General features: G+C 41.6%; 1 protein-coding gene across 1 annotated transcript in view; it reads left to right on the top strand.

Moving 5' to 3' along the window:
* Window positions 1-22,944, top strand: part of MYBBP1A (MYB binding protein 1a) — a 517,888-nt gene that overhangs the window by 18,396 nt on the left and 476,548 nt on the right. Inside the window, exons 2-4 of the mRNA XM_086954610.1 lie at window positions 9,069-9,164; window positions 14,863-14,946; window positions 16,072-16,146. Of these exons, the coding sequence (XP_086810736.1) occupies window positions 9,069-9,164; window positions 14,863-14,946; window positions 16,072-16,146 (255 nt within the window). The remainder of the gene's footprint in view (window positions 1-9,068; window positions 9,165-14,862; window positions 14,947-16,071; window positions 16,147-22,944) is intronic.

Consider the following 22,944-nt stretch of genomic DNA (forward strand, 5'->3'; position numbering starts at 1 on the left):
CCTGCTGACAGTGAGTGTGTACAGTAGCGATATCTGCATAAGTGCTTGTGTCGGTTTTTTTCCATTGGTGTATCATTTCTGTGGGTGTCTGTGTTTGCCTGCTGTATTTCTTAAAGCCTTTGTGTTTTCATTTTGATACTTTAATGTTAGTATGTGTTGGAGCCGTTTGTTGTTTATCTGTCTTTAGGTCTCTGCTACAGAGAGTTTTGGCTCGAGCTGACTGTAGGCATACCTATTATTGCCAACGCAAAATATATACTTAGAGTGGACCTTGGGCCTGTCTGAGTTGTTGCTCTTGATCCATGGTTTTCCTCTCTATACATGTGTGTGTGCCTGGGCCAGGAGCATTCTGGTCTTCCAGTGTTGTGATTGGATGACGTGTATCTTTTCACTGTGTACTTAAAGGACTCTCTTTTTAGGTATCGCCGTCCACACAGCGCACCTACCTGGTTGCAAAAGACCTATTGTGTTCTTTCCTTGGTTGGCTTTATTGTCACTCTCAGTTGCTCGCTTCTTCCTTGATCATGGCTTGCATTCTCATTCTTCTGCTTCTACCTCCCCATGTCCACAGTCTCTTCCTCATCCTCTTGATTTGATTTCTTGTATCCTTCCACTGCTCACAGTAGGACAACTACTTTTTTTCTTTCAGTGCTCCATGGGTGTCCATGTGCTTTCTAGCTCCCTCGGTTGTGAGCTGCTTTCCTCATCCAAACAACCCCCCCCACCCTCGGCGCTTGCGCTCTGTGTTGCTCTCTCCCTCTTGTGCAGGTCTTTCTTATGTGGCTCTCTCCATACACCTGAATTCCATATTGCTCTCTCCCTCGTGTGCTGCTCTCTATCTGCTTCTCCTCCACCACCACACTTCATGTTGCTCTCTCCCTCGTGTGCTGCTCTCTATCTGCTTCACCGCCATCACCGCCAACACCACACTTCATGATGCTCCCTCCCTTGTGTGCTGCTCTCTATCTGCTTCGTGTGCTCATGGTCGGCTTCGATACTGTTGGTGACTGTGCCTCCATGCCCGGCATAAGACTTCAATAGCTCCCTTCCTGTTAGACCATATGCCACATATTACTGTTTGTTCCTTTGCTGTGATCAGCATTTGGTGCTCTCTGAGAACTTCGCATCCTATTGGCAACAATGTGGCAACATTATGTTACTCGCAGTTATTCCCGCATAGCGCTTCAATGCATAGGTACTAAGAAGTGTTTGTGTAACTTGCAACTTGCGTTTCACGCAACAGGAACATTCATTTGAAAGAGCGCAAATATATATTCAATACTTTTCAAATTTTGGTGGAACACGCCACACGAACAGACTGTACTGACAAATCTTCCGTTTGTATATATCTAGATCATTTGGACTGTAGTATTGGCAGGATTGAGTTTATTGCAATTGCGCTACACGTTAGGCAACAGTATTTTATTGAAAGGTCACTGTGGCTCAAAATCAGTATTACAATATACATGCAGGGCAAAATTTTAAAGCGCATGATGGCAAACTGTATACATTTTTACACCTCCTGTTCATTATTTTCATTCGGTGAAATCAATGTTAGTACGGTTTTTATTTTCATGATCAGGGTGGTTTTAAAAGCAGTGTTTAATCTGATGACTCGCTGATTGATAAAGGCTGTTCACAGCCGAAACGTGTCTCAGTGATTTTTCTGCAGTGTGTGGTGGGACCTAACCTCATTAAACTGGCTGGAATAATGAATTCTCGTGTGTGTGCCCCCTTTTTAGGTCGAGGACTCCGTTGCACTGGGGATATACATGCATCCCTGCAGAATAACCTAGGTTGGCGTGTGTGACACAGCATCAGGAGTGGTGTGCAGCATGTCTGTGTGTGTGGCTCTGTCTGTGTGGCTGTGTGTGTGGCTCTGTCTGTGTGTGTGGCTCTGTCTGTGTGTGTGGCTCTGTATGGATAGCTTTTTTTGTAGGTGGCTCTATGTGTGGGTGGCTCTTTCTGTGTGAGGGTGGCTCTGTGTAGGTGGCTCTGTGTGTGTAGGTGGCTCTATGTGAATGACACTGTGTGGGCGGCTCTATATATGTGTGTGGGTGGCTCTGTGTGGGTGCAAATGCAATAGCTCATGCATATACGAGCAATTAAGCTATTGGCATTGTAAATGACTGCCATTTATTTAACGATTAAGCTATTGGCAATGTAAATGACAATGCTATTTATTTATGATAAAAAAAGATGTCATGAGCAATGCCAATAGCTCTACCTTTAATAATGCCGAGACCATTGCATTGTAAATGCGGTCGCTTAATCCCCCTCTATAGTAATGTATGTCTGCTTCACTGACAACCAGGGAGAATAGACTCCGTAAGCTGCAGGTGTGTCCTGCTCATGCACCTGCTCACTTAGAACCAAGCACCTTGCCTTCAGGATTGGAAAGGCCTGCTCTAGAGGTGACTTATAGGTTTTAAGTGCAGTGAGTGATCCTTAGATAAAGTAAACTTATATCTTAAATAAGTGGTGCATGCACTAACTTACACAGGCTGCATTGGCAGGCCTGTAGTTCCATTTTTATTAATGATCTCTCATGGCTAGCATAATTTATGCGGCAGCCCATGGGAGACCTCTGGGGTACCTATGCCCTAGGTACATGGGTACCATATACTAGGGATTGACAAGAGTACCCCAGTATCCAATCTGGGGTAGACCTAAATACATAACATAACAGTTTAGGGGGAAAGGAGATAGACTGAGGTCCTGATTAGCAGGATCCCAGTCAGACGAGTCAAAAACAGCATTACATCCAGCGAAAAGTGGCGGTAACCATAAGAAGCAGATCCCACTTTCCTACACAGTCCTTCTTTTGAGTTCTGGTCCTCTGGTTCATCAGGTGCAGTCCTTCTGTTTTCCACAGGTTCAGTTGTGTTGTAAGGAAGGTAGCCAGGTGTGCCACTTTTATGCCTGACACTAGATTGTGGGTGGAGCAGACTCTACAACAGTAGGCAGACCCTCCAGGATTTTGCGATGCACAAAACAATCAGGAAATCAGCTGACTAGCCTGATGACCGCAAAATTAATCTTTTAGGCTGGAAAAAAGGTCTCCAGCTGACAGCCCAAAACATTGTGACATTTTATTGGCTGTATGCGCACACATCACTATGTGGCGCTGTACAGCCTTAATAGCTGCCTGTTTTTTCGAAAGACAAGAAAACAAAGGTAGCCCTTCACTGGCAAACATGCTTAACTAATAACTGAAGTTAAGTTGTATTTCTCTTCATATAGTACAGCTGTTAAAATGTTCCAGGAATCCATTATCATGAAACACGGCTTAGAATCTTCTATAGTGTTAGGGGTAAATGGTTAAGGGCTGTGAATTTCTCCCTAAATAATACTTTTATTTAATTTTAGTGTTCCCTCGATTGTTACATGTCTTTTCACTGCGCATTCTGACAATGAAGTACTTAAACTGAAAACATCGCAGTCTTTTCACATCGGTATTCAAAGCCATCACACATAAAGTCCTCGTCGAGGCTGATTGGTGTACGATAATTGATTAGAGTCAGGTGTATTAAGTGCCATGAATTCACATTCTGGAAATACTGAGCAGTAATGGAGGACAATGCAGCCTCTGTCTCTTCTCAAAGGAGGCTCTGCACACAAAACTACCATAGTATCAAAATACTGCACTGGAAAAGCAAGCATGGGTAACATGTAGACCTTTAGAGGTCTAATTACATAGAGTGCACCAGTGTAGGAGCGATTGTACTACTTGCAGCACAATTTTGTATTAATTCAATTAATTTAAAAATGTATTCTGAGATTAATAACAATCATTAAAACAACAATGACAACAGTAACACTTGCACCAACTGACTATCGGGTTTCACTTAAGCCCTGGTCATTCAATGCAACTGTTGGTTTCGTTCTTGTGCGGAGTGGTGAAAAATTGCAAAGGCACTGGTAAATATTGGTGCCACATGCACCAAAAGAAATGTGACCCCAAGAGAATGAATAAAATCAGTTGTGTTTATCGTGAGGAGAATAGCAGCAACTCAGTTTTAGTTCTAACATTCACTTCCTAGCTTTGAGACATTTTCAGTATGGAATACCATAGCAAGTGACGCTGTAAAAGGTTCTTAATTGTATTTACTCTGTTTATGTGCCAATAAGAAGTGGCGAAGGAGCGTCTGTTAAACAACAGTTTTATATGACATTGTGACCAATGTACAGAGCCTGCAGTGTGCACAAAGACTGTTCTAATTAGTGCAAAGGTCATTAACATACATTGTTACCGTCTATGCATTGTACAGAAGCTATGTCCTGCACAGACCCATGTGTGTGCACGCTCATAAGCTTACACACACGTCAGACACATGCCTGAGTCACCCTTGCACCGTATTCGTATGTACTGCCTGGGATACATCTCTCTCTCTCCTCTCACTTGCACTCTCTCACACACACATTGGTGGATGCTAAATCATACCCCCCTACAGATTGTGGTGGAGCCGCTGAGTCTAATCATACAGGCATTCCTAGGCCCCAGAGTAAATAGGACCCCTAAAGTGTGGGGGCTACTGTGTGCTAAAGAGGCTGCAAGCGCCTGCACAATGCCACCCACATAACTACCACAAAGCACACCACATAGCGCCCACACTAGACAACAAAATGCAGATGCCAAAGCATGCACAAGCACGACACATACATGCATACAAATGAACCAGATACGTGCATACACACTTCATACACCACCCAGAAGCATACACACAGACACTGAACATTCACACAACTGATGCACTGAACACAATAAGCTCACATATCTCAGACACAGACCAGCTCCCTGAAATACCCACTCAGGGCATAGATGCATGCAGGCATTTATACACACACCCTTAAAATACACTAAACACTAAATGCACAAGCCAGACAGACACAGACAGACAGACACAACTCGGACATCAGCATCTTGGCGCTGTAGCCGGTTTAACAAGTTGCAGCAGAATGAGGAATAAAGGAATTTAGAATAGATGGGCTTTCAACAATTTCCTGGTTTTGCAGTAGTTTGCACAAGTGAGAATGCGTAGCGGAAGCTTGTTCCGATGAAAGGGGGCAAGGTAAGAAAAAGCTCTTGCACCGCATCTCATTAAAGCCAAATTGTATGTCCCCCACATTTGTTTATCATGTGATCATAAGCTTCTGCTGGGTAAGTACGGTTTAATTTTTGTTTGAAGATATCTCGGTCCTTTGCTTCTTGGAGCATAGTAAGTGATAGAGCCGTTCTTGAAAATGCACCTTTTTTTTCACAGTTAACCAGTGCAGCTTCTTAACCCCTTCCATGCTGGTGACGAACCCCAGCCGTCATGCACTACAGTGCTCGTGTGCTGATGACGGCTGGGGTTCGTCATGGCCCGCCCGTGTTCTGCCGGCGGCCGCACACGGGGAAAATCGCGGCCGCACGGAAGGGGTTAAACAAGGTGGCAGAAGAGGTGCCAGGAGGGAGATTGAGAACCAGCCTGGTTGCCTTGTTTTGGACCACCTGTAATTTGGAATCCCGCGTCTCATTTGCTGCTGCCAAAAGAGCATTGCCATAGTCTAATCTGCTTACTACAATGGCTTGCACCAGCGTTCATCTGGCAGATGTAGGGAGGTACCGAAATATTCTGCACAGAAGACACATATTCTGATAACCTAGTGCGGTGGTGGTCAGAATTTGATCTTTCATCATGAGAGCTTGGTCAATTTTCATCCCAAGATTCTTAACAGATTGTATATATATTATCATTATTATTATTATTATTATTATTATTATTATAGGCATAGACCCCACTTGGAGATGCTATCACTCATTTGACCAGACAGAGGAGTTCTTGTCTACATTCAGTTGGCTAGAACTGTAATTCATCCATTTGGGGATGGCTAACACACCCAAGAAAAAGCTATTTTTAGTAGCAGCCAGTTTCCATGTTGTGGCCTGGTTAAAACACTGATTGCTAAGAATCCATGATTTGATTGGATTCTAGGCAGGCTTTTAATTGTTTATTAATTAAGCCTTCAAGCAGTTTGCCCAAAAGAGGTAGCAGATATATGGGGCGATAGCTAGCCAAAGAGTTTTGGTCCAGGGTGTTTTTTTAAGATAGGTAGCACACAGGCAGCCTTCCATTGAGAAGGCATGGTGCCTGTTTCCACCGAAAAATGTAATCTCAAAAATAGCCGGGCAAGACAGTTGGATGCCACTACTTTGTGAGGGCAGGTGTCCAGGGGAGAGCCTGGTTTAGCAGCAGCCAGAGCTCTACGAATTTCCTCTAAGGTGAAGGGTTCAAACCTATCTAAGGTGTAAAAGTTGTCTGTTATCAGATTGGATTCTCTACTGGTATTACCAGATATAGTAGAGTGAATTGTTACATTTTAAATAGATATGCAAGATTTTCTCCTGAAAGAAATTGGCCAGTGGCCACAGAGTTCCTGAGACCCTATGGAGAGTTGGGTACATGCCCGTAGGGTAGTGAAATTTTGCACCATTTTAAAAAGCACTTTAGGAGAATTGTCTGCCAGTTGAATTTAATTTGTAATAAAATGAATTATTTTAATTAGGTGATAATGAGATAATGCTTGTTTATAAAGGTCTTTATCATGAGGCTTTTTCGTTCTGCACCATCATCTCCGATTTTTCCAGTTTTAACTCAGTGGTAAACCAAGGAGCAGAAGGGTGCCGTTTGGAGCTACATTTTTTTTTTTGTATGGCACTGTTGAATCCAGAGCTTCCGTTAGAGCAGAGTTAAACATGTCCAGAATGTCATTGATTTATAATAATTCCTTCAAGCTGAAGTGGAATGATTATCTGAAAGCTTCAGGAGAGAGTAGGTGCCAAGGTCTGATAGATATTTTAGCCTTTCTACTATTTCCCTTCGTGCTAATTAGTTGAGACGACTGAGCATAGAAGATAGGTACAAAGTGGTCCGTCCATGGCATTGGTACCTCGCAAACAATCTGTTCAGAATTTGCGAATGGTAAATCAAACGAGTGACCTGCTATAATTCACACCCACAGCAGGCTGCCAGGTGATAATTGGGAATTATCTCTGAAAGAGCTACTACAGCTACTTAAGCAGAAAAATAAATTCCAACTTTCTAAAATTTTTCTAAATAGTAATTTAAAATCCCATTTGATCAGATTGGATTTTAAATTCCTAATGATTTGAGTCTTTAAGTCATGGTTCTAGCTAGTCCCAAACCGGAGTTATACATTATAAATTATTATAATGTGCTTTTCTGAAGCCTTGCCGCAGTGAAAAACAAAATTCAGGACATGTAAAACTTAAATGTAGGTGTCCTACTTTTTTTTTTAATGCTGCGCACCGTGCCCCATGTGCTCTTAGGGCCTACCTTAAGGTGACATATAAGTATTTAAATTTCAGGTTTAGTACTGGCAAAAGGGTTATTTTTGCAGGTCAAATTTGCAGTTCTTAAAATGCTATGCTATGCTGCAGTGGCAGGCCTAGAGTCATGTTTTCCTCGTTGTTGTTGTAATGGTGGCACAATCAGTGCTGCAGCCCACTGGTGACATTTAATTTACAGACCCTGGGTACACAGAGTAACATATATTAGGGACCTATAGGTAGGGTAAATATGCCAATCGGGCATTAGACAATTGCATATATACATTAGGGGTCAGAGCACATGCACTGAATGGATGGATCGTCTAGCAAAAAGGGGCGAAATTGGGGGTGATCAGCAAACACTCACCTCTTATTGAACTCAATATCTTTTGAACGATTCACTGACACACCAACATTTGATCAATGGTACCCTGACTATAAATCCACCCCTGAAGCCTTTTATCTCGTCTCTACACTCCTTGAACACCTCTTGCACGTTTCTCACTCTCAGTAGAACATTTCAAATCTTACTTCTGTTTTACGATTTTGAGCTTAAGAACAGGCCTAACTACACTGGTGTTTTGCCTACCTCTGTCCTCCCAACCTTTCTGATATATCCAAGCCCTCTTATTTCTCACTCACATGCGCGGAACTTATTCACCTATTCAAAGCAACCAATCCATTCTGCGCTTAACCATTCACTCCACAAGCCATCCAACCTCCGACTCTCTTCTCTCATGTCCTGTTTTGCTCGCTTGGATCGCTCTCAATGTAGGCTTGTATCCACCTAGCTTAAAATCCTCAGTAGTAATACCACTGCTAAAAAAAAAAGCTGCTCCTTCTAGCTTTGCTAACCACCACCCTGTTCCCCTGCTCCATACTACTATCAACACTCTTCAATTGAGGCATCAAAGACCAGGCACTGGATGGTTTTAATCTTATCTGGCTGTTCCTTTTCAGTGTATTGTGCTCCTTTCAGTGCCCCTACACTTACGATTACGGGGTCTCCACATTTTTGTCTCATGTTTCTCCTTTTCTCGGTGTATACCTCACCCCTTGTCCAACTCAGCACTTTTTGTTTTGGTTTTCATATCCTCTGTGTACTGATGCCGAACAAATCTTTTTCTCGTTTTCAACATTTACTCCCCACCTACTAACAAATATGTTTAGCTGCCTATATTCCTTTCATAATTGGATGGCTGTCTGCTTTCTAACACTAAACTTATCCAAAATGCAAGTCATTACATATTTTCTGCCACATCAGCCTCTCACCCCTACTGTATGCCTCCCTACCTCATATGCCTGCTGCCTGGAGGGCGTTAACATTCTAGTGAAAGCCTTTCCTGACTGTCGGACTAGAATTTGTATGTGTGTGGGCCTCTCCCTTTTTGACTTATATTCATTGTCTGCTCATTACAGAAGGTGTCCTGTCCTGGTGTTCTGTAAGACACCAACATAACAATCATTCTTAGAACTAGCCTTTAATGATGGTAACCATTTAGCCGATCAAGTGCTATTCTCTGTTCAATATTGCATTTTTCTGGTTTGTACTGTTTGGTCACTTCATGAAGGGATGTTGAGGAAAGAAAATATTTTCGATACTTTCAATGTAAATGGTATCTCCAATTACCAGGATTTGGATCTGTTGAGCTGTATCCTTAGCATAAACAGTAGTGATTCCTTCCAAATACATTACATTGACATGTAAAACTGATTACATTTTCTTTTGTTTTAGGAGGATGAGTTGAAGTACACGCTTAACCGCTTAATAGAAGGACTGGCAGCGACACGAGAACAAGCACGACCAGGTTTCAGTTTGGCACTTGCTCAGGTGAGTTGCTAATTTACTTTAGACTTGTGAAGTGACTTTTTGTAGGAAATTCTGACAAGTGGCATGACATCAACTGAGATCACATGTTTGGCGAAATCAAAGCTGAATATCATGCAAGAGCTGTACTTTTAAAAGAAGTCACAGAAGCATATTGGATCTCTGTTTTCCATCTCAGACATTCTATTTATACTGGCATTGATGCTCTGGTTAACCTGCTGTATTCGCCATGAATGACTTTACAGCAGAGTTTAGCAAGAGTTAATTTTTTCCCTCCAGTATGTGAGGTGCCCCATCTTTTTAGGCAAACTGTTCAACCATATTCCTCTGATATATGAATATTTCATATTTGCTATCTGTTTGATACTGCCCTGTATAACAATCCGCTTTCATCATTGACTATTAATTGTACCATATTATTTAGAAAATGAAACATCAAATATGGACACACATAGATTTAAAGGTGAGCAATGTTGGCAATGAGATCATTTTCACTGCAGTTCACTAAATATATGGTCTTATGCGTAATTTGTTTCAAGACTGCTTCATATAAATAAGCATAGATCATAGATCTTCCATAGACTGAAGACTAAATAATAGAATGCTTCTTCTAACATAATAGTAGTGTTGACTACTACATTTCTGGCTTAGTATGAAATTATATATAGAGTCATTCTAAGCCAGTGTTTGTTCCATCACCCCGAGATTTTGGTAAGTTTAGATAACTATTGTGGCTATCACGCTTATGGGTATTTCTTGTTTAATTCTCAAAAGTAATACAGCTCGAAAATAACCTAGAATTCTTTCCCTTTCACATTGCCTGTTGGCCGGCTGAATATTTTCAGGATAACCACTGACTAGATATGTGATTTGAATATTATTTTCAACGTACTTAACTGTAATGCTCTTGACCCATAAACTGGTCTCGAATTGTGTGATCTTAGGAAAATATTTTATTTCAAGGATTCACCTTTTTCTTTATTTTTGAATATGTAAATGCAGCTTATCTGCGTTCGTTTGATTTAATACACAAAACATTTGCTCGGTGTATAATGGAGATCTAGCCTGCATATAGGGTACGCATGACCCCTAACTTGCCTTTTAGTTCACAAACAGCATTGTCATCAGTGTGGGGTCAGGAAGATGTCTGGGCTCCGTTCCTGTTTATTTTAATAAATATATTACTAAAGATCTCCTCGAATGCATCCGCAAAACCAACCCCTCCAACCATTCCTCTGACCCCATTCCCAGTGGCATCGCCATTGATTTCTATACTAACACTCTCTCCTACTGGACCAGGCTAGTCAATCTCTTCCTCAGTCAAGGATCGCTCCCAATTGTCCTCAAAACAGGACAGGTTACCCCCCCTTCTAAAAAAAAACCCTCTGCAGATGCAAATGACCTCAATAACTTCCGCCCCATCACCAATCTCCCTTTTCTTTCAAATATCACAGAAAAATAGGTTGCAAAACAACTCTCCCAACACATTATGGACAATAATCTCCTCGACATGTTCCATTCGGGCTTTATTCAAAACTGCAGCACTGAAACGGCCCTGCTGCAAGTGATCGATGATGCGCTGCATTTTCTCGATTCGGGGGAATCGTGCCTTCTGATTCTTCTTGACCTCTCTGCAGCTTTTGACACTGTTAATCACAACACCCTCCTTAACATTCTTCAACAGAGAATGGGCGTGGAACGCACAGTACTCAAATGGTTTGCCTCTTTTCTCTCAGACAGATCCCAAATGATCAAGATTGCAAATAGTCTCTCGTCTCCACTGGTGGTTGGTCAAGGTGTCCCTCAAGGTTCTATCCTTGCTCCCACTCTGTTCAATCTCTATCTGGAACCATTAGGGAACCTTCTAAGCAAATCTGGAATCCTCTACCATCTTTATGCGGATGACACCCAAATCTACCTCAAGGTGTCTTCCCCTCATGATCTCTCACTACTCAGCTCTACTCTCAACACTATTCACAACTGGATGCTAGTTCACCAACTCATTCTCAATCCCTCAAACAGAATTCCTCCTCATATCTAGCTCTCTCTCTCCGCCTCCTGTTCAAGCCAGGATGGATCAATCAAATCTACTCAACATACTTGGCAAAAGACTCAACCCAATCTCACACATCAACTCCATGGCCAAGAGCGCACGTTATCAACTGCGACTTTTATGGGGGATTTGTCGGTTCTTCCCGGAGAATGACCTAAAAACCTTGGTCCAATCGCTAGTTCTCTCTAGACTTGACTATTGTAATTCTCTTCTGACTAGCCTTCCCAAATCTCACCTCTCCCCCCTCAAATCCGTCCTCCATTCAGCAGCTCACTTCATTTCAGGGTCCAAACGAAGTGACCACATCACTCCTATCCTGTCTTCTCTCCGATGGCTTCCCATCGAGGCTAGAGCTATCTACAAAACAGCGTGCATCACCCACAAAGCTTTGCACTCTTCCTCCCCTCACGATCTGGCAAATAAACTCAAACTGTCTGGAGGCTCAAGACCTTCTCGGAATGTGGAAAAGTTCCTCCTTGAACCCCCCTCCTTCAAACGAGAAAAATTGTTGGCACAATCGTTCTCAGGTAATGCGGTGAGAACCTGGAAATCGCTTCCTCCTTCGCTCCGTGCCATCACCTCCATCCAGATCTTCAAAGCAGACCTCAAATCTCTTTTATTCCAAAGACACTTTCAGAACTAATTCCCTCCTTCTCAGACCGCCAGGAAGTTCTTTAGTCATTGTAAATTTGTCACATATGTTTATATTTTTGCTTGTACATCCTGTGCTTGCTGCATTTGAAATTGTGTTCCTTTTGCCTGCGTTGTTTTGATTCTATGGCCTGCTATTGTTCGCCAGGAAGTTCTTTAGTCATTGTAAAATTTGTCATATTTATTCTTACTTTTGCTTGTACAGTCTGTTGCTGTGCTTGAGATTGTGTGCCTTTTGCCTGCGTTGCTTCGACTCTATGGCATGCTAATTTGTTTGTTTATTCCTGCAACAGTTCTCTCATGTAACGTAACTGGTTCTATTGTACAGTGCTCTGACACCTTCGGGTAAAGTCTGCGCTTTATAAAAATGCATTAAATAAATAAACAGTACACTACCACATTTTCTATTGAAATAACCTCAAAAATTCCCACTGACATGCAGTTTTACTATATTACGTACAAATGATAAATTTTAGGAATTGGGTTTCTGCAAACATTTATCATTTGGAAATATTTAGCATTTGCACATCACCCATTAAAGTGTTCTGATTTGTTTTGATCTTATTAAAATGTTTGTTTCATTTACACTTCTGAAGGACAAAAATGCATTTAAACATTTCTGATATACTTTGAAATATTTGTATTGTTCATTTTCACGGTATTTAAATGTTGTGAGTTGGAAAATAAACTGACAGCCTTTTATTTCATAACTTTAGACAGTTCACTTTATAAAATCCTCTAACTTTGCAGTCAGAGAAAGAAAAGTATGCACCAATCTCTGAGATAAAATAAATTGCAATCTGTAAGAACACTTAAGCTGACATTTGACTTCTGTCTTAGAACACACAGTAAATGTGACCAGATAAGAACAAGATTTAAACGTATCTGTATTGGTCATCTTTAACAGAACACGCTAGTATGCCCTAAAAATAGCCCGCCCTGGTAAAATTTGACTCCCCATAGCAAAGAAGGGAGTAAACTTCTTTTTCAAGGCCTGGAATTCTATGCATTATCATCTAACACGGAGATCTTGAAAATGGGGCATGCATCCGAACATACTTTTGTATCTTTGAAATAGTACCTCAAGCAACCAGGACATTCCAACTGAGATTTTAAAGCTTGAAAATGTTATTTCCTGTGGATTGTTCTGAGGTGTTGCCTAAATATTGCAATACTGTATTTCTACTTTTTAAATCTACTCAGTTTTATTAATTTAATGTATTGATTTTTTCGATAGCACAACTCTACTAAGTAGTTGTGAGTGCCCTTTACACTCCTAATAACATTAGGTATGATTGGATTACCAGTAACTTGTGTCTAGGCCAACTTAAAACTAGGAAAGCCAAATGAGTTACAAACATTTTTCTGGAAGAAAATATATCGGCTCTGTTGCCTTACTACCAGTAGAATACCTTGCAAAAAACTTTACATTAGTTAGTAAACCTTAAGGGAAACAAAAGTAGGTAGGGAGAGCAAAAAAAGAAGAGGCACAATGAAAATGTGAGAGCTGAGCTACATATGTGTGAAAGATATAGGGTTCAAAGCTGGGTGAATTTGTTGAGCGAGAAATAGGAAAAAGCAGTGGAGAGTAAAGGCGGTATGAAAAAGGGATTGTGCAGAGTAGGGGTAGAGGGAGCAGTATAACTATGTGAACTTGTAATTGTAGGGTTAACGTCGAGGACATTTGAAAAGGAACAGTTTCAACTCCTTTGGAACAGAGTTCCAGGATCAAGAAGCTGCTCTAGAGATTGATTGAGAGGTGACGGAGTTTCTTTAAATATTACCATTCAGCTTTTTGGCTTATTTATCTTTTTTTTGTGCCTCTTGACGTCTTTAAGACAGAGCAGACTTAGACTGATTGTGTGAAGGGAACAACTTTAAAAATCGTGCAGGCCCTTTTTAATTTCATTTTAGGATCTGGGTGGAAGTCGAAGAAAGTAAAAGCCTCGTATTTTTAAAGAACAATGTAAACTGCCTGCTGACTTGTTTACATCTACAATATCTGTAGCCGGTTAAGACTCTGGTGTAGGGTTGCCTACTCAAGTAAAGCTTTGACACAATACTTTATAGGTCAAAGCTTCTACAGGAAGAAAACACTAGAGCATAATGAATGTTGCTTGTTATTTTTCTTTGGAAGAACAGCCCGATGTCAGTTGTGAAGGATCACAAGACTAAGAGTTGTTGGAGCCACATGAGAGGCTTTGTCTGTCCTGAAAATCCCTCTCTTGTCTCCAAAAACTGTAATCCTCCCTCTGGTGCATAGCCTTTCCTTTGTGAAAACAGTTGAATAGTCCTCCTAGTCTTAAGTTGGACTACTGTGGGTTGGTTGGTGAGAACTATAAGAATTTTGATGTACGTCTGCTTTTGTCAACCTTTATTAACAGAGTAGATATGGCTGAAACGTTTAACATATAGCTTATCTATGTTGGTTAACGAAATGCACCCTGGGGTGTCTGGAGAGTAGAGGAAAAAGTGTAGTATATCCATTCTTTTTCATCTAATACTTTCTTCCATTTTTTTTAACGCCTGCATCAGTGCTCCTGTTCCCAGTAAAAAGGCTATGTTTGTGTATTCTATAGCTGCTACTACTTTTTACGGTTGGGTAGGTAGGGCACCATTCTCACCATGTGTTGGTTAAAATGTCTCTTTACCAACCTAGCCTTGTAGCTGGGAGGGGATGCCTATTCCTGAGCATCTCTGCTCGGACTAGTCCTTGAAATATATTATGTACTCAAACACGATCTCAAGTAGCTCTGCTCTCGGATTTTTAATTTGAAAGACTCTTTCCTGTGATAAAAGAAATTGACTTTTTGGGGGCAGATGGAAGAGGAAGGCAGTAACATTAGGGGTGGGATCTCAACTAAAGTGAATTGTAGATGTCTTTGAAGTACAACAGTTGCAATTTAAAAGTATAGGCTCTGGATATCAAACCAAGGGGTTAGCGTGACCCGAGTCAAGCAAGACCTGTAATGTAAATTCTCCTGCTTTCTCTGCTAGGTTTTACAGTCCTTTGATGATATTCCGCTGTCTTCAGTTTTGGATCATATTCTAGAAAAACATAACCCTGAGAAAATAAAAAAGGTAAGGAAATCTTTTTTTGTCGTTTTAAAAGATTTTGCGACACTTAGGTCATCATACACAAGCATATAAAGAGCACTGTGAGTGGCTTTTCTTTGAAAAGAGCACTAAAATGAAAATGCTTGTAAGTGTATTGTTAGGAATTATGCATAATATAAGGGAAATTACACTGTTCTTTCCACCACTTTCCTATCCAGGCCGTCTGTAATAGATCTGGCTTCCAATTTAGTTCCACAGCCCTTCATTTGTCAACGTTGGAAAGCAGTCTAGTTGAGTCCCATCATATTTTCTGTAAGGGCGTAAGCCAGGTGGTGGAAGACTGTAAACGTGCACAGCAGTGTGTGGAACAGAAGTAAAATGTAAACATTTTTAGACTATTTTGCGTTGTGTCCTGATCTATGTGTGTTCTTGAGAAAGTTAAACCTGCATTTATGAAAACGGTGCCAAAGCCTGCAAGCTCTCTATGCCATGGATGAGCAGATTTTCCTGTCCAGTTTCTCTCATTATGAATTCATAACAACAAGATGCAAAATAAAACATCTGGTCTGCATGAAATACTAACGCATCCACTGCCTCGGAGAACACAATTTGTAAATATTTAGTATATATCTAATATTTTTAGGATCTTATGAAATGAGTCCCAATCTGCAGTCATATATCTTTTTACTACACTTTGTTTTATTGTGCACTAGGGCTCTTTTCATATGAGGTGATAGCAGAGTGTGTGTTTGTGTGTGTGTGTGTGTGTATATGTATGTTAATATGTATGTATGTGTATAAATATATATATATTGTGTGTGTGTGTATATATTTGTTTTTTATGGTACAACTGTCAGACCTTTGACCCAGGTCCTGATTGGTTGTTGGTTCGTTCTCAAGGGAGTAGCTGTTCTTAACTAGTAGCGCACCCAGGCCTTGTGTGGTATTGCACTGCACAAAAGTGTAATGCGCTCCTATTTGGGTTGGAGCAGTCAGGAGACGGGCATACGCCAGAAACTAGGATGCAGCATTTCATAATCAAATGAAAGTAAATGTTATTGTGCTGACAAGGCTACGTTTAGACATACAGCTATACTGATAACAATTTGTCTTCATTCAATCACCCCTTTAATCTTTTTTTGTTTTTAGAAACTTGTGCGAAATGCTGCATTTGGAAGCTTCTTCGGAGTGCTGGCTTTGTTCCAGTCCGGACGTCTACCTCTGGTAAGTCTTGCATACACCACTCGTAATCAGGCTGAGTCTCATTGTAAAAACAAATATTGGCATAGTCAGTTGCTTTGGTGTTGAGGTCCAGTCTTTTGGTGTTGTCGGTGCTTGTTTGTACATGGATTTTCAAAGCTTTGTTGTTGGGGGAAGCTGTTGGGTCAAACAACAGAAACTGGCTAAATGCAAAAGTAGTTTTTGGTCTTAAAAAGCACACATTGCCACAGTAGTCTAGGACACTGGATGGAATTACTTTGTGTGGAGCAGAATGCTATCCTATTCAGTGAAGTTGGCAGATAACTGAAGAGGGCTGACTCGCTGTCCCAAACTGTAAGCTGTAGTAGGCGGGATCAAAATGTGAATGACGCAATAAGCGTAAACTGCATGAACTTCTACAGCGAAGAAACTATTCTAAAAACGCTCATGTCCCTGAATCCATCCAATCACTTCTCAGACCTGCTCCCAGCTAACTACCTTAGTCTTCACTCAAAGTTTAGTGCCTCTATGGACGAGAATTATAAACACCTCTCTGCTGCAAGGAGCCATCCCAGACATCCTCAAGGCTGGTGAGGTATCCCCTATCTTAAAGAAACCATCAGCGGACCTATCAGACCTGAATAACTATCGTCCAATATCCAACATCCCTAATCTGGCCAAACTATTAGAAAAATGTGCACACAAGCAGCTTAGCAACCATATAGATCACTTCAACCAGCTCGACCAATTCCAGTCTGGTTTTCGAACAAGTTACAGTACCGAATCAGCCATGACCCACGTAATAGATGACACATTAAAAATATTAGACCAAAACGAAGCCTGTTTACTAATCCTGTTTGACACAGTCAAACACAACAATTTACTAGACCTCTTGAAACACAGAATGGGACTATCGGGAACGGTTTTACACTGGTTCACTTCCTTCCTTCAAAAGAGAACTCAAAGATTCAAGATCAATCAATCTCTATCCAAGTCCACCCCAGTCTCTTTAAGGAGTACCTCAGGGATCTTCCCTCTCCAGACACTCTTCAATCTGTTTATGGAACCTCTCACAGAGATTCTCAACTCCTCAAACGTCCACTACCACATGTACGCTGAGGACACAACTCTACTTTAATTTCCAATCACTTGAGGACATCAAATCCCTCAACTCAACGGTGCATAAAACGCAGACCTCTCTGGCCAAAAACCACTTAAAACTCAACACCCTCAAAACCGATCTTAATTGCTCCCCCCAACCAAACTACCATCATACGCGGGTGGATGAAGCATCTAACAGCACTCGACGGTCAACCTCTCATTATTGACTGCAAAATCGCTAGAAATTACTCTGACAGAAAGCTAAATATGCAGAATCACATCAGCGCTGCAACTAAAGGAGCACATTTTCAGATGAACACCCTGAGAAGAATGAAACCCTTCATACCTGCAAATGACTTCAAACAGGCAGTTCGAGCTCTAGTAACTCCCAGAGTGGATTATGGGAGGGTTGCTCTCTGCGGCCTTCCAATATCGACGATGGCCCCTCTAAGAGCCTCATTGCTCATCACAGGCTCTAAAATGAACTGTCACATCTCCCCCGACCCTTGTGCCCTCAACTGGCTACCTTTTGAGGCCGGAATCCATCAGAAAATTGCCTGTATGACACACAAGGCAGTGCATCACAATACCCAGAGATACCTAGCGGAGAAATTGGAATTATCGGGTGACAACAGAATCACTAGGAGCTCCTCCAATCTTCTACTGAAACCTCAACGATTTACTAAGAAGAATACTTACAACCGTGCCTTCTCGGGAATGGCTCCCAGGATTTGGAATGCCTTGCTCGTAGAAACGAGACAGAACCCATCCGCAGCATTTTTCAAAAAAGAAGTGAAAGCAAATTCACTTGAACTCTTCACAAGCACACATATATTTGCTAGTCTGTAAATTATAGTATTCTTATGTATATGTTTATCAACTAACCCTCACTTGAATTTTTTCTTTTAAACAGTCACGTATATATCTGCTATTCTGTAATTGCCTCGAAATAGTTTCCACTTCTGTATTAGTATACCATATATTATTTCTTTGTTTATATCCATCACCTACATCTGCCTTGTAAAGCGCTCTGATACCCGCCAGGGCCTTGTTCGCGCTATACAAACCCTTCAAAATAAATAAAACATGAAGATGACTGGCTTTATATGAAGCCCCTAATCAGTAAGTATATTATAGATAGAATGTAGTTAAATCAAAAGGTCTTGGGTATCGTCAGAATTAATAAATATCTCTAGAGCTCTCTGATGTTATGCATCATCTGTGTTTCACAATGGAAATTGAAAAGTAAACGAGCCAAAGTATGGCCTTAGAGATGGAGAGGGGATGGCATTCCATTAAAAATGGGATGGATGTTTTGTCCACTGTATTACAAATGCATTATAATTAGGGCTCCCGGTTTTATGGTATTTATTTTTTTGCCATTTCCGCCTGTATTTATCCACATTTATTTTTGCCGCAATCAAAAGGCAGCGATGCAGCTAGTATTTTTCCGCATTTAAATAGACCATGTCCACCGTGTCCCTTTTAATTTCTGTTTAATATGGGTGATGTGTGAGAAGCTACAGACATTTCTTTTAGATCAAAACAGACCTCACTTATGAAAGATGGGCAGGTGTCACAGTGATTATTTGCAGTAAAATAAATAAGCTGCTGCTTTTGTGCACTCAGGTGAGCACTGCCGCTGCTTCTTTTGAAGCCTGTTTGTGCTTGAGCCTTAGGCTTGGTTCATGTAATCAGAAAGCTGACTTCCTGGCTCAAGGCTTCCACTGGGGTGCCCTTGAAACTAGGGTGCAGCGATGAGACCCCTGTACAGGGTGGCCCCGGCCTGCACAAGTAATATCGACCCATCAAGCAAAATAAAAAGGAGTCCGAGACTAAATACATTCAATTTCTTTGAGCAGCAGCCAAAAAGGGTACATTTGAGGCACCTCGCCCCCCTGGGCCAACTACTGCCCCAGTTAATGTATAACAAATGGAGGGGATCCGCCTAACTTCAGGGCTTTAAGTGAGCTGGGTCCTGCCGGTGCTCAGCATCAGTAGTTCTACAAAATAGTTCAGGCTCTCCATTTTTGCCCTCACCCTAGGGGTGGGGTAAAAATCAGTATCGCCCTTTGCTGCTTTGATGTAACTTAAAAGGATTAGTTATAGTTCTTTCACAATCTCACTATGTCAGAACTGAAGCGTTTTTATTATTATATAGAACAAAGCCATAGTTGTTGCTTATTTATCGTATGCACTTAATTCAGGCTAACTCTGTGAAATGTGCCGATGTAGATTTCTTTTTAATACTAAAGAATTTTTCACAAAATATTTAAAAAGGGCATGAGTGAAAAGAGGCTCAGCCCTTCAAACCGTCATTCCCTATCCTCATGACAAAGTTTCTCAGCTCTCTCACCACTCTTCTTAACTACACAAGTAAATAAACAAGCATGTGCATTAGTTACGTAACAGGACATATCATTTTAGATTGTTACAGGGAGATTAAATGACAGTACACAGTGTACTGCACTGCAAGAACTACCCTGCAACAAACTCGGCAAACGCTCCAGCCCCTGTGAGTGGACTGAAGCTGCCATCAAGCTTTGCTTGGCTTTGAAGTTGCAGTTGCTGGAGTGTTTCCCAAGTTTGTGGCCGGATTATTCTTGCAGCCACATGTTGTTGCAGATTTATATAGCGCAAACTTGGCACGAGGTATTTGAGCGCTTTACCTTTCTGCACAAATTTCATAGTACAAGGACCCATTCATTATTGGCAGTCATGGGGAGATTACGAGACAGTACAGTGCACTACAAGAGCAACCCGGCCACAAACACTTAAACATTCCAGCCCCAACCATGATTGGCTCAGGGGCACGGTAGCAGGTCAAAAAATACCCTAATTAGAAGGAATCTCCAGCAACTAGAGACTGATTTCTGGGGGGCGGGGGGGAGGCTGACTCTCCCAGCAATAGCTAGATTGGAGATACAGGGGCTCTGCAAGTGGTGACAAAACAACAAAGCCTCGTTACCAAGTTAAAGACCTTTTAAAGACCTGTGAAGTACTCGGGAGCGGCTGTGTGTGTGCCCGGGAAGCCCAGGCTGCCACACACGGGAGCAGGGGAGGGGGGCCTGCCTGCCTGCAGCTGAGGGACGTGACAAGTCACCTTGGCTGGAGCATGGCAGCATGTAACATTTACTAGTATTTAACCGCATCTACATATAAATACAGACAAAGGAAAAATAGTTTTCCGTCTGTATTTATATGTAAATATCCGTTTAAACGGAAAACCGGGAGCCCTAATTATAATCAATGGCGCTCTAAATACAATGGACGGAACATGCGTTGTGAATGAGCAGCCTTTCCTCCAACCTCAAAAACTGGCACTTAGTTTCCCACTTATACTCAAAATAATATTCTAGGTGTCTATTTTGGAATATCAGCTCACACTTCTGAAAAATACAGCGATGTGGTTTTAACTTAAATACAGGACTACACAATGGTTTTATACCTAATCAAGAGTGTATTATAATGGATACTGAATGGTTGATTGTGATAACTTGGCAGACAATGCAAAGGTAAACCTACTTTTCTATAATACGTTTCTATTTTACTTGGTGTCATAGTAATTTAGTTATTTATGGCAGATAAGTATCAGCAGGTCAACCACTGTGTTAGTGCCTCACACACTTCTCTCACAGCGCTAGGCAGTCTCTAAATGCGTCATTGCTTCTTCCTTTTCTGAATGTATAGGTGCAGTGAGAAGTGTTTACCAATGGATTCGGAGTAGCATTTCATGGCAACAAGGCCATTCCATCTGTTAATCCTTGTGAGGGTGATGACTTTAGTACCATTGGAAAGTTTAATTGGAACACGTTGAATTTTGAAGAACACCTAGAAACAGAAAATCTTTGTTATTACCGTTTTAATAAAAACAAGTTATTTTCTTTTTGGACATTCCTCAAATCTCACTTGGCTAACTTTTAGTTCAGGCGGTACTCTCCCACTAATAAGCTTACTTTTTTAGGTCTCTCGACCTATCAATGCGCATGCGCATTGAGCGGAGCGAGAATTCAAATGCTCAAAATGCTCGTCAAACCAAGGGCTTTTTGGTGCGGTTTTCTTTGAGTTCACGTGAATCATGTGACCAAACAAGCACCACATCAGCCTCCCTCCCTCCCTCCCTCCCTCCTAATTGCATTTTTTCACGGCCGCCACCACATCAAAGGGCTTCTCCCAGCGTGCGGTCTGCGGCTTCTCCTCCCCTAATTATTCATGGGTGGCCGGCCGTACTTTCAGTTTCCCGGCCGCTCTTGTTCTATTTCTCACCCATTTTTTTCATTTATTTTAGTTTCTCACGTTTTTTTCCGCAACTTTATGTGCCTTAAATGCATGTTTTTTTAGTCCTGGACAAGAAGCGTAAGCTCCATAGCCACATTAATCACATGGCTAAGAACTTTCGTGTCTAACTTGAGCTTCTGTCAGTGATAAAATCTCTAAATACGACACATCCCTACTCGATGGTACTTAAAGGGCATCGTCACAGCTGTTTATTAGTCCGGACACATTCTATGGGCACCTTTTTGAAGCGAGGTACATCTACTAAATGGTCTGCTTGGTGCATCAACTATTGCTCAGTGGATCTCCCGAGTACACCGGCATCTCGGGAAAAACTCTTCTCTGGCGCTCCGAGACTCAACAGTAAACGCCATGTTTGAAGAGTCACAGCAATGCGGTACAATTTTTCTCATTGCTCGCCCAAACATTTTAGAAGTTTCCCCTCCTCCTTACTCCAGATATGCGCTTCTCAGAAGGCCTTTAAAACATAATCTAAAAACCTCTCCGGAAACATCTCTTGCTTGGGCGATTTGAACTGCCCTACTATTTCGCTGGGCATACTGAATATTGTGCTCTGTCGAACGCTGTGTTACAATTCATAGTATTTTATATACTTTTCACTCCAGTGTTTGTGTTATGCAGAAAATATTGCATGCAGTGATATTCCTGCCTGCACCAGTGCTGCATGTTAATGTTACCCGTATTGTGACGGAGTCTCTGTAAAGCCATTGAATCCCCCTCGCCCCGCGAGACTTGACTGCACGAAACAAAACCACAAATAGGTCCGACTGCACAAAACAAAACCACAAATAGGTCCTAGAGGGAGATACGATGTATTTATGGTGCAATTACGTGCGCAACCTCACTGCTGGCTAACGTGTACATACGGGGAAAGATGGAATCGCGTTATATGTTTTACTGCTTACTGCATTGACGTTCTTTGACAAACTTTGCTTTAATGGAGCGTGATTTGTTGTAAAATGCAAAGTTATGCAGTAGAACTCCTTCCTAATGTGAGTGAAAATGTACGTCTGAAAGGTTAACCTCACACCCACACGCAAACTCCTTCAATGCAAACAGGCTGCCGCCTGCCAGCGGTGAGAACCTTCTATAGCCCATGTATGCATTTATATGCTGAAACAATGGCAGCATTCAGCGACGAAGAGGAGGTTGCCTGGCTCAAATGCTTGGGTAAACAGGAAGCCTTTTGTGGAAAAGCAACATCCCCTTTACCCTGCCCTGGACTGGTTGGCGTGTGCTCTGCGGCTTCTACTCCCCTAATTATTCATGGCTTGCCGGCCGTACTTTCAGTTTCCCGGCCGCTCTTGTTAAAAGTAGGAATGCAGGCTTTCTGCCCACCTTCCCTCTAAACCTTCTTTCTTAAGCTCTCGTTGTCTATCTTTATCAGTGCCTGTCAGCTGCTTAAGCTAAATAAGCCACAACTGT

Source organism: Lissotriton vulgaris, chromosome 2_1 (assembly GCF_964263255.1).
Source record: "Lissotriton vulgaris chromosome 2_1, aLisVul1.2, whole genome shotgun sequence".
Classification (NCBI taxonomy): Eukaryota; Metazoa; Chordata; class Amphibia; order Caudata; family Salamandridae; genus Lissotriton; species Lissotriton vulgaris.